Source organism: Bombyx mori, chromosome 3 (genome assembly GCF_030269925.1).
Source record: "Bombyx mori chromosome 3, ASM3026992v2".
Lineage (NCBI taxonomy): Eukaryota > Metazoa > Arthropoda > Insecta > Lepidoptera > Bombycidae > Bombyx > Bombyx mori.
In genome coordinates, this window is record NC_085109.1 from 6,147,568 (window position 1) to 6,160,365 (window position 12,798).

The 12,798-nt window shown below is 35.7% G+C and overlaps 1 protein-coding gene and 1 long non-coding RNA gene across 10 annotated transcripts in view; one reads left to right on the top strand and one right to left on the bottom strand.

The window, feature by feature from the left end:
* LOC101742560 (long-chain-fatty-acid--CoA ligase 5) overlaps nt 1-12,798 on the top strand; it is an 80,351-nt gene that overhangs the window by 40,556 nt on the left and 26,997 nt on the right. For 2 of the 9 annotated variants that reach the window (XM_021351606.3, XM_012695197.4), the window contains exons 2-3: nt 6,825-7,104; nt 10,404-10,558. In XM_021351606.3, the coding sequence (XP_021207281.2) occupies nt 6,903-7,104; nt 10,404-10,558 (357 nt within the window). In that variant the 5' untranslated portion in view covers nt 6,825-6,902. Of the gene's footprint in view, nt 1-6,818; nt 7,105-10,403; nt 10,559-12,267; nt 12,656-12,798 lie in introns of those variants that run through there. The other 7 variants (XM_021351604.3, XM_021351605.3, XM_021351603.3 and 4 more) reach the window with 4 other exon arrangements.
* LOC134201180 (uncharacterized) lies at nt 1,121-3,689 on the bottom strand. The gene is made up of 2 exons (XR_009976389.1): nt 1,600-3,689; nt 1,121-1,303 (listed from the first exon to the last, which is right to left on the bottom strand). It is a non-coding gene; the product is annotated as an uncharacterized LOC134201180 (long non-coding RNA).

The following is a 12,798-nucleotide window of genomic DNA, read 5'->3' on the forward strand; positions in this document are numbered from 1 at the left end:
TAAAGACATCCTGTAGCTTAATCCGATTTACGATGTGACATGTTGTTGTAATATTATTACATCTTTTTAATGCAATTCAAACTCGCAATTGAATTTTAAAAAGGCTGTTAGGAAACTATTATCATTATTTTTATTGTTCTCATTATTAAATAAATTAGTTAACTCTGTAGGCATATAAGAGGTTATTACCGTTTATATACCTATACCAGACCTATCCGTACGTGACTTCAAATAGTCTTACTCGTAATCAATTCTCGAGTTAGTCTACCGTACCTTGTCTATATGTTATAAGTGATGGAATAATGTGCAGCAGTCAATAGGTACCTACTTACATACTTACCTCTCTGTCGTGTCGTGACGAACCCGTGACTCACTAAGTGTAGGCGTTTCGTTTTGTATGCGCGATCGTAACCGCTAGGAAGTGCATTGGCGGTAGGTACGTAACAATTATAGCGCATAATTTGTTTCCAAATGAATCCTGTCCACCTGATGGTTGTCTAGAAGAGATTGCTCTTACCTTCGATCAACAATAGTAACTAGATAAAGGGATACGTACAAAATTAAAGCAAAAACTGTCCGCGTGAATATATACTTATATAGCTACATTCGTTTACTAACAAACGGAGAAAAAAGTTTTGAAACACTTTTACTTTCAAACTAATAACAACTATGGCACCTAGTAATAAAGTCACAAATCTCCAAAACATTATCTAATACTTACGATCATTCGTCACATAAAACGAGCAAAGCAATAAATTACTCCTGTCACTTACCAATAAAAAGACATATTTTAAACAACTTTTAATGTTAAATCAATCTTAAGGTGCAACAAATAAAGTAACTTTTCCCTTAAATGCTCTGAGAACTAACATCGTTTTGCTTTATTTATTTTTGCTTCTTGAAATGCCGATTTCTATTTACTACAAGAGGTAAGGGAGTCGCGCTTAACACTAAAATAATTTATTAATGAATTAAAGTAAAAGTTTAGTTGTTTACTTTTTATGTTTTGGAAATGTATGTTTGTTAGTATCTATACATTACTTATTATTTTATTAGCGTTACGTTTTTGTGTAATATATATTTTTAAGTTTTCGCGACCAGTGCACATAATAAAACAACGTTTAAACGGTTTCAAGCGTGGTATTTTTATTACAATGTTTCGGCCACATTTCAGTAGCCGTGAGCACGGAAGGCAAAGATGTCCAGTGTCAATAAGCGGAGTTCTTAGCTGGCTTATAAAAGTCATCTCTTATTTCTCTGGCGACAATCGAGATCCATTCTGCACACGTGATTGCTAGGAAAGCTAAAATAAAAATGGAAAGCTAAGTATCTAATGAGAGTCCAACAAACAGACACAAAAGCAGCATTAACCAATTTTAACCAACTAATTTTGAAGTGCTGCTAACAAATTTTAAAAAATTATTACAACACAAATCTACTCCATGCATTTACTGTTCTGTTAAGCAAAAGTTTGTCCATGTGTTGGCCGAGCCTTGGCCAACATTTGTAGCGGTGGTTAAAAATCGGTAATTTTGTTCAAAATTTAATATTATTTATAAGTTTAAAGCTTACAATATAGTTTATACTTCATGTACTTACCGAAAGTAAGATACTCCGGCCGTTAAATTGCTTTTTCGGGCCTTATTTTTGCAACTTTTGAATACACACTGCGGTATTGTGAGACGGGTTGACATTGGCTGTGTTTGAAGTGAACTAAACAAAATAAGAGCTCACATTTCAAGTGCGCTTTTATTTGACGAGACGGATTTTATGCACCGACCCGAAATCTAGTTACTATTGTTGATCGAAGGCTCTTACGATAAGACCGCCATTTGTACTTTTTTGTATTTAATATATCGCATTGCTTATTTTTTTGGTGTACAATAAAGAGTGCTCTCTCAAGAACACTTTCTCTCTCTCTCTTTCTCTCCCTTTCTCTCTCTCGCTCTCTCTCTCTCTCTCTCTCTCTCTCCCTTTCTCTTTCTCTCTCTATCTCTCTCTCCCTTTCTCTCTCGCTCTCTCTCTCTCTATCTCTATCTCTCCCTTTCTCTTTCTCTCTCTCTCCCTTTCTCTCTCTCTCTCTCTCTCTCTCTCTGTCTCTCGTAATACGTTTATGTGTAACGTCGCCAAAAATATTTTTTATGTAATGTTATGTATTTATTTTTTCTCGAACCAAGCATTCGAAATTTTAAATTTATTACGATTCACCATTGTAACTGAAGTTGTGAAGGGAATAGAAATAGTGTAAGAGAAAAATTAAGACTCCATGTGAATATTCCACTTTATTGCACCATTGTGCGCTTTGAATACTCGAAACAAGAATCGCTATAATATTTAAGTATGCAACTGCATTCTTAAATATTATAGTGATCCTCGGGGGTATTTAATTAATATTCTCGCGTATTAAAACGGTCCAATAAAACGCGTTTAAATCCAAATTGATCGTCTTTTTTTATCTATATCTATATCTATACTAATATTATAAAGAGGAAAGATTTGTTTGTTTGTTTCGAATAGGCTCCGAAACTACTGGACCGATTTGAAAAATTATTTTTCCATTAGAAGCCGACATTGTCCCTGATGAACATAGGCTACTTTTTTAAATATTTTTTTTAATTATTTTTTTTTTGGTTTCATGTGTGTTTTAATGTTTCCGAAGCGAAGCAAGGGCGGGTCGCTAGTTGCTAAGATAAGTATAGGAATTGACGGCCAAAATAGTGTTAAGTCCGGAGCCCATAGACATCAACAACGTAAATGGCGCCGCTCAACTTAAGACTTATTTTTAATTATATTTGTAGTAAAGCTATATTAGGTCTAAATAATTGTTTGAAAATTCTGTTTAATAAATCATACACTCGGGCCTTCATTTTAGAAAAATGAAGGTATTTTATATATATTCATAATAATATGCGTATAGCATGTAATTTTTTTTTTTTTTTTGCACTTGTAGACAGACGGACATACGGTGAATGGTTACCGTCGACCATGGACTTCAGCAATACCAGGGGCAAAACCAAGCCGCTGCCTACCGCATAAATAGATATATTTTATTTGCAAAAGTCGAAATGCCTCTGGTATCGTGAAATATTAGTTTTATCTTTACACGAAAGTGAAAATAAATTATATTTAACGCAAACTGATTTTATACTCGACTGTACGCGAACCGTGCCACAGACAGAATAGCGATAGTTTAATTTACATCAAGACTGTACTGAACGATATATTCAATTTAACGTTCCACAATCAAAATTCCGTAGCTACTATGCCATCCGCGCCATTGCAAGTTGAAAATAACGGTCACGATTTTCGAGAAAGAAAAAAAAAATGTGCAGCTCAAATAAGGAATCTGGTCGAGCTCGTCATATCACTTTCCATCAACGGTAAATTTTTACTACAACTACGTGTCTATGAAGTAATTAAAACGGTTCGCGTTTGGCCGTGCTGCTTTTTAACTGTAACCGCGTCTCGCTGGGAGAGAAAAAAAAAAAAATCGCGAATAGTGAATTGGCGACTTTATCAAAACACGCTGCGCTCGGAGTTCGGTGACCTCGCGTTTTGTTACTGCCCGATATAATGGCACGGAGCTATATACATCGAATAAATACAATCTACAATTGGTAGCACTGTGCAATCTACAATGGTCACGAAACGCTGGCTCTTTGTGGTATTTCGTTCGACAAAAAAAAAAAAAAAACTATACTGGCGCTGACATCAATTAGGAGGATGCATTCAAAAGAGGCTACTGACATTTGAATAGGCCTACCTACGGTGGAACGAGTTTCCGTGGTAGCGGCGTAATTTTATTGTTTCGCGAAGCAGATCAAAAAGTCTAAGCGTTACTACCGTTAGGTGTGAATGTGCCGATAGCGGAAACGCTCGTCAATTTTATAAGTCCCTACTGGACGTCGATTCTGGTTGAGCAGTGGTCAGTGACGTATAACCGTAGCCGACGTTTGCTCATACGAATTTAAAAATCGAAATTACAGAGTACCTTCTCGGAAGTTCTTTATAATTTCGTACTGGTATTTCCGCGTATTTTTTATAAATTCTTTTTTGTTAATTAAAAATATTACGTTTGATATGCTTTCGGCAATGTAAGTTTGAAACAATTTATTTTAATTCGTAGCCTAGCCGTTGATAACGCCGTTTTCTATGCTTTGTATCGAGAATTTGATTGATATGAGTTTTTTTAAATTATTGATATGAATTTAATATGGCGTCTGGACGCAATATCTTACATTTGGAATCATGATGAGTTTTTGTTTTAATTACTTGAAGGACGGTGCAGTCTTACCATTTCTAGTTCGATCTTCAGACACAAGTCACTTTTTAGTAATTATGAAATTAATTATGAATTACCTAATAGAAATAATAGCAATATTCAAAATTATATAGCTTTAATTAGTTACAAGGCGTGAATCAATCGATAAGTATGTATAATTGTAACGGAGCTGCAATTTTAGTAATCCATACTTTTGTGAGTATGGTTTTTTGATTAAGGACAATTCAGTTTATGTACTCGTGGGCTTATTTATGTAACTGTTCAATATGTATTAAAAAATCCAATAAATAAAAATTGAGTAATTTGAAGCGACGGCAGACAATACAAAATTAGCGTTCGACCAGATAACTACTTCTCTGTAAATGAAATTGTCATTATTATAATACATAATACAATATTTGCGATCAATTTATCAAACTTGCAATCAAAACAATATAATTTATTGTTCCGAAACAGTCTCGTAGTACGAAAACCGAGCCAAATAACTTACATGATTGATCTACAAAATAAATCGTGCGGGGCTCATTGCGAATTCTAGTTTCTCTATGGTTTGTACCTGGCTTTATGAAATTATGTTCGCTTCAAGACGGCATTATTCAATATCAGAATTAATATTAAATGCTTATCGGTACTGTCTACAAGTTTAGTTTCAATCCTTTAACATTGTGTTTAGTGAAGACATCAGTTAAATAATAGATAAATTGACAAAAATGGGTATTTGATGATAGCTTAAAAAAATCAAAATTTGTGGACTTATTGAAGGCTTTTTTTCCTCGGTTGATCGTAAGCGTGCTGGGCAACGTACTTACTTGTAAGGGAAATTAGGTACCTGCTGCTAGAATTCGAAAAACGTTACAGTTTATATAAAAATCATAGATCAGACTAGAACGGTTCCGGAATCAGAAAAAAAAAATCGCTTTTTCTGCTTCAGTAATGTTCTTGTTTTAATCAAAAATAATATAAATGCCTTGCGTCAATAATCTGAGGGTCGTGGCCTCATGAGGCTTTTTTGAGAAAATACACATAGTGAGGTCCCGCGACCTTCCTTCCACGGCAGTGCTTTTGGAAGAGATTTAATTCTTCGAGGCCGCTGAAGCCTTATTTGGGTCCGGCTAATTGACCGCCGCCAGACATTCGGCGTTGACTGTTTTATGGTGGAAAGGTCGAACTCCAATTCAACCTTCCTCTTTTCTCATCCGGGCTTGAGAACCGGCATTAGCAGAGTTGATATAAATATAAACGAACAGTGTAATTATTTTGTAAAAACAAAAAAGTTAACTAAAAGAGATTCTAAGTAAGTGACTTAAGTAAATAATTCAGCTACTAAACAAGCAAAAGAAATTCACGAACGCGTATTCTGATCTCAAAAAAAATAAGAAAATGTTTGATCATCAATATTCTTTGTAATAAATCATCCGAGCAGTGAATACATACAGAACTTCTAAATTACGCTAGATCCCACTGTTTAATCACTAAATACACACAATTTGAGGCGATTAATAACAACAGCTCGTCATTAACGTGAACAAGTTTTTTATTTTTTATTGCTTAAATAGGTGGACGAGCTCACAACCCACCTGATGTTAGTTAAGTGGCTACTAGAGCCCATAGACATCTACAATGTCAATGCGCCGCCCACCTTGAGATATAAGTTCTAAGGTCTCAGTATAGTTACAACGGCTACCCCACCCTTCAAACCGAAACGCATTACTGCTTCACGGCAGAAATAGGCGGGGTGATGGTACCCGTGCGGACTCACAAGAGGTCCTACCACCAGTGAAGGAGTGAGTGAGTTGTTAGGTTTTGTTTGAACTGCTTCATTCGCGATTCTGTTTTTGACGATCAATTATTCAGGCTGTCTGTCTGTCTGTCTGGCTACGGACTAATTTACGGCGAGATAAAATCTTTGAGTTTTTAAACGCATTTTTCCGTATCGCGAGTAATTACCACTCAGCTGCTCACTTGACTACGGCCACTTCATAAATTACATTACATTAACAAATGCTTTTTTTTTGCTTTTTTACTGGTTTACAATGTTGACTGTGTTAAGAACGGATACAAGTAATGCGCTGCTCTTCGAACTAGGAAATATCAATGCTAAAAGCTTAATTAACACATTAAATTAAATTGGATCATTTAGTAGATAAATAATTCGTTTAGGAATGACGTGTATTGAAACCCTTGTAAATCCTTATAAAGGCAAATGAGCTGCGAGGACTTGTAATTAGACCTGAACAGTTTCAAATTTTGTTGACAATATCTGTCAGGTTACATGTTAATAATAATCATAATAATCAGTTCGACGAATAAGTTAGTAAAGATAAGCGACCCGTTGGAATCAGACACTAGATTACGTTTCAGCTATCGACACCGACGATGTTAATGAACCCCACAAGGCCAAAGCCTCCTCGAGATAACTCTATAAAACCTTTTAGTTTTATGGATTCCGTTTCATTCCGCAACAAAATAATTCGATATCGAATATCTATACGACGGCCGAGTGGCAAACGTGTGCTCGTAGAGAAAATAAGCTTAGTTTAAGTTGTGCAGGCGGATCGAACCATGCCCTAGACACGGATGGGAATGCTAATGCAGCAGTAAAGCTGCCTGTTTGGAAAACATGTGCAAAAACAACAAAATGGGAAGCGGTAGATTTGGTTTTGCCGTTAACAAGAAAGACAAAGTGAATGTTACGAATGAAGTGAAGACTGAGTTTAGTGTTAAGGAAAAATGTCAGAAAATACAGAAGAAACTAAAGACTGAAAAGAAGAAGACTGAAGACGCGCAGGAGAAAACGATCTGGTGGAATCAATGTAGCAGTCGTAAGTTTTTGATATGAATTTAAAAATAAATAAATGTCCCATTTGTAATAGGTAATTAGTGTCTCCTCATTGGGGTTTTTGCGTAGCTATTTCAAGACAAATTGGATGTTTGATGGAATAGCGTGAAGAAATTCTTAGCATAAAGGAGATAATCTATTACGATCATGTAATTAGGTAATTACGTAGCTTTGGGCAAAGTTAAAAAACTTATTCTACGAAACGTAGATTGGAATCGTTGAAGATTATTCGCTTCCATTGTTAAAGGCTGAGAGGCCCTTCAAGGGCCGTCATGCTCGTTACGCCCTTTGAATGCACAATGAGGGGAAATTAGAGCACCAAGGTTCTAACTTTTGAAATCAACAAGTACCACGAGTTATTCAAGCGACAAGGTATCGAGGCCAACAATGCGACCTTAAACGTTGCCTTCAAATTATATTTGAGCCCTTCTAATGATTAAAACGTTGGTTGCGACATTGACTTTTGCGATTCATGCATGCATCTAATTGAGATTATTCATTACGTTGATAGCTACAATGTTATTTTAGGCAAAATTGTATTTATCTGACTAATTAAGGTAGCTATTTTAAACAAAGTTATGATTATTTAACTAAAGTAAGGAAGCTATTGTATTTAAATGTGACCGTGGCCATATGGACCATTACAAACTATTTGCTCGTAAGTAAGATAACATGTTTGCTTTTCCCCTTACAGTAAATGACGTGACTTTTATTAAGAATTTATATATTATATATACTAGCTGACCCGGCAGACTTCGTAATGCCTCAATCGATAAATAAAAGACCTAAACTTTATTTAATTCCGAGAATTTTTATATTTATCTACCTTTTAAACCTTCCCTGGACTTCCACAAATAGTTCAAGACCAAAATTAGCCAAATCGGTCCAGCCGCTCTCGAGTTTTAGCGAGACTAACGAACAGCAATTCATTTTTATATATAAAGAAGATAAAAGATAATGTATAATTTTATCGCCCATTTAGTTGCAAAGTTGCTTGAATTTGAATTGTTAAATGTTGTAATAATTTCTACGTTAAAGTATGTCAGTGGAAAGCGCGAGAGAATCCCGTGAAATCTATGCGTTAATACGATGCGGACCGCGCGCGTGCTCCCCGTTTCCACTTTCTAAACTGGCCGGACATAGCTGTGTTTATAGTTCAGGAACTGGTCGTTTGTTCGCATGAAAGTTGTCTTGCTGACATTTTCCTGTACAGGGCATTGTATTGTCTTCTTTGCTAATGCTTAGAGCTTTGCCTATAATGTGAAGAAAATATATAAATATGATTGTAAGGATTTACTGGAAAGATGAAGAAAAGATTTACTGGTAGTAGGGCGTCTTGTGAGCCCGCACTGATAAGTACCACAACCCTGCCTGTTTCTGCCGTGAAGCAACCGAAGCAACATGTCTCCAACCGTTGTGCTATAAAAACGGAGACTTAGAACTCTAGTCTCAAATTGAATAGCGGCATTAAAATGGTTGATGTCTATGAATTCCGGTGGTCACTCAACACAACGTGGGCCGTGAGCTCATCAATCGATTTTAGCAAAAAAAACAAACTCAAACCTTAAATAAACCAATTTTGCTACACTTCAAAATTACACCCAATTAATCTCATTACTATCCATCCGGTTTTTATTTTATCGTATGTTATTGTTGGTGATTTTTATTCGATCGCATTCAAAGTGCATAAACTTTTCTTTTTTTAGACACGTTAATCTTTATTAAGGGCGTGGAGATTGACAGTTAAGGTTGATGGAAGGCAGGCTGTGGAAAGTACCAGGTACATACAGACATCGATCTTTTGTAAAGCACTTATTGAACCTCCATTATCGCGTTACCATATTCGGAATTAAACGATTTATTAATCATCACACAAAGCGATTGTTTTAAATTTACAAAGGTTAGCTGTTAATTATAAGTAGAGGTCCCGCAGTAGTCGAAATTCGACTATAATTAATTGGAATTGTAAGTTTGTACACTATTATGATTGTACATATTTTATACTTCTGTAATCACAAATTTCGCCAAGGCTACACTATAAAAAATATTAATAAAGACAAACAATATTTAATCTATTCTCAGTTTGACCACATACGTCAAGAACAAAAGTTTGACAATAAATAGTATGCATGCGTGTGTGCGTCAAATACATGGTATGTGGTGTGTGTAATGTTTTCTTTATTGATTTAATGTATCTTTTATGCATTATTTAAAAAAAATATTAGCATTGTGCACTTCTTCTCTATATTCTCTATAAGTGTGGAAAATTTCATACTCCTCCGTCCGCGCAATTTTCGTAAAAAGGGATACAAAGTTTTTGCTTCACGTATTAATATGTAGATAATAGCTGTCACGTACGGAACATATAATAATAAAATTCGTCGAACCGAGTAATGATTTAATCTGCTCATTTTTAATACCTGTAATTTAATTTATAATGCACTTGAACAACTAAAGCAGACACGATATATCATTTACACAAGATTGTCACGTCAAGCGACTTTATTACGAAAAATATACCTACCACGTATATTGCTGAGCTTTTTATGTCAGATGAGATAGGTCAAGGTTTTTATGTTCCAAATTAAAGAATTTGTTTTTCAATTGAAGATTGCTAGTTTGTATTAAGTTTAAAATTTATATCACTTTAATATATTTAGTGCATAATAATATAGGAGTACTTCGCTATTACATAAGGCCTAATCGCTGGTAAAAAGAGATCTTTAGATTAATTTACGTGATGACATTTGCTTTAATAAAAAATGTTATGAAGTATTTGATGAACGAATCATGAACGACTGTTTATAAACCAGCGTTTGAGCTCAAGTTAAAGATTTTAGCTTTCAGCAAGTGTGGTAGTAGGGCCTTTGTGAGCCCACACGGGTAGGTATCACCGTCTGCGTATTTCTGCCGTGAAGCGGTAATGCGTTTCGGTTTGAAGGGTGGGAGAGCAGGCGTTGTGATGTAAAACTGACACTTTGAACTCATCTCTCAAGTTAGATTGGCAAATTACGCCATTTAAGTTGTTAATGTCTATGGGCTCTGGTAAACAGTGTGCTTAGTGCGAGTTTCTTAACGTTCTCGACAGCGTAAAAGTTAAGCCAATTTTGCATGCAGTTGGAATAGAGCCCCTAGCGGCATACGTACGTAAACCATCTCATTTCATACAAATATGAGCTAACTTTTACTCTATCGAGAACGTTTAAAAACTCGCACTAAGCACACTGTTCACACCACGATTCTTTAATAGAAAATAAATAATTTTATTTTGTTTGTCAACAGTAAGCGAGATCGATCAGTATCTGTGGATGGTGGGGGGCTCAGCTGGTGCTCTGGCTTTGACCGGGGTCGCAGCCGCATCGGCCTTCTATCTAAGTACACGACCGAAACCAGAGAAACCACTCGTGACGCTACACGAACAGAGCCTCCTGGAGTCTGTAAGTATTTTTAATTATAATTTTTTTTGTTTTTTTTTATTATTATTATTATATTATAATACATTGTGTATTAATTGTATGTATATTTACGGATATATGTATGTATGTGTACATATATATATTTCACTGGATTGGTACACCGCGCGTAGTTCATTTCCAAATGATTCTTGTCCACCTGATGGTTGTCTGGAAGAGTTCGCTCTTAGTGATAAGACCGCCAATTGTACTTTTTTGTATTTAATGTATCGCACTGTTTATTTGTTTTTTGGTGTACAATAAAGAATACTCTCTCTCTCTCTCTCTCTCTGTCTCTCTCTCTCTCTAATTTTCAGTTTACAACTTTGGTGCATAGTTGACAACTAGTGCATGCATGGTGTTAATGCATAAAATTTAATGAGTAAAATACGTCATTTGCATGTAGGTAATGATAGCGATCATCCGGTCACCGTCCTCGCCGAATCCGTCGCTTGCGACGAAGGGCTCGACGAGCGAATTAACCCATAGACACAGCCCACTGAGTTTCTCGCCGAATCTTTTCAGTGGGTCGCGTTTCCGATCCGGTGGTAGATTCTGCGAAGCACTGCTCTTGCTAGGGTCAGTGTTAGCACCACTCCGGCTTGAGCCCCGTGAGCTCACGTACTAGTTACGGTTACGCTGAAATAGCCTCTCAAAGCTATCAGCTTAGGTAGGAAAAAAAAGAAGAAAAAAATAGCGAAGATGATACCAAGATCATCAATATGTTTAGTTTTTCTTCAAGCGAAAACAGAGGGATTTATTTTTTCGATAATATTTCTTTTCTACATAAACCACCAAAAATTTTACTGTTAAAAACAATTCGAGATTTTCAATTTATTCTTGATCACTTCGATCAACATTTTCCATATACAAACATATATATACATCAATATACAAACGTTACTATACTTGAGACCTTAGAACTTGTAACTCAAGGTAGGTGGCGCATTTACATTGTGGATGTCTATGGACTCCAGTAACCACTTAACACCAGGTGGGCTGTGAGCTCGTCCACCCATCTAAGCAATAAAAAAAAAACACAGTATTCGTTGATTTTTATATTTATAATCTGTTAGTATAATTTTAAACTAATTAACATTACCAAAGGATCACCTTAAAGTAAATGTTAATAATTTTATGTTTACTTGATTTTTAAATCGCAATTAGAAAAGTAACGCATTCTCGTTATAAGACAGGTTTAAAAAGTAGATACAAGTTTTTATTGATTTCGATATGCTAATAACCGATAACGGGATACATACTATATGTAATTCATTAGAATAACCAAATTTTAAATATGGGGTTGATGCACGATAAGTGTCTTAACGACTCAAATACACGCAAATAAATTGTGAATCGATTTGTAAATAAATAAATATTGTTTGCACAATGTTTTCGATTTTAGCATACTGTTGAACTGTATGTTACACATTGCGCAACATTAAGGCAATGAACCCGAATAATGCTGCGGTGTTATTATTCTAAGGCTGCACATAATGAAATTTGATTCCAACGATTGGGAATGTTTTGTAAAGTTTTAGTTATGCTTGTGTGAGTTCACGATCATCCAGTTTATGTGTTATAGTTAAACCATTTTTTTTAAACAACACCTTTCTCCTTAATCGTTTAGTGCGACAGTAAAATTCGTTCGCATTGCGGTACCAAAGTTCGAATTATCCTATTACCAACATTCAAGAACGCAGAAGTTGGCAGAGCGCATCTTCGAGCGGTATTTTTAACTCATTGTGCCAACGGCAGCCCTGGCCGAAACTCTCTTGCCAGACACCAATAGATAGCAGCGAAAGTGAAGAGGCTAACCGCTTAGCCTTAGCTTCAACAAAATCTTGTTTCAAATCTAAGAACGTCTGCGTTATATTGAGTGAATGTGAATCTTGAAAAGTATCATCATAAAGGACAGTTATGATTGCGCAATGTGATAAAGCTTGAAGTTTGAAGAGGAACGGTGCATTTTGTGTTTTGTGTGACCGTTACTTTAAAACAATGGCCTGCTGTGATTGCTGTGTCGGAGTTCCTCCGATTCGACCTCCGATTAATCTTAATGACCAATCCGAGGCCCTCAAAGTGAGTGATAAGCTTTACAAGACCGTTTGCAGGGCAACAAGACAATTGAAAAATTATTCAATATAAAATCTTAATTGTCAGTCAGTTCAATGTCGGATCGGATCGGAGTTATTGAAGATTTTAAACTTGTTTTTAACGGCGTT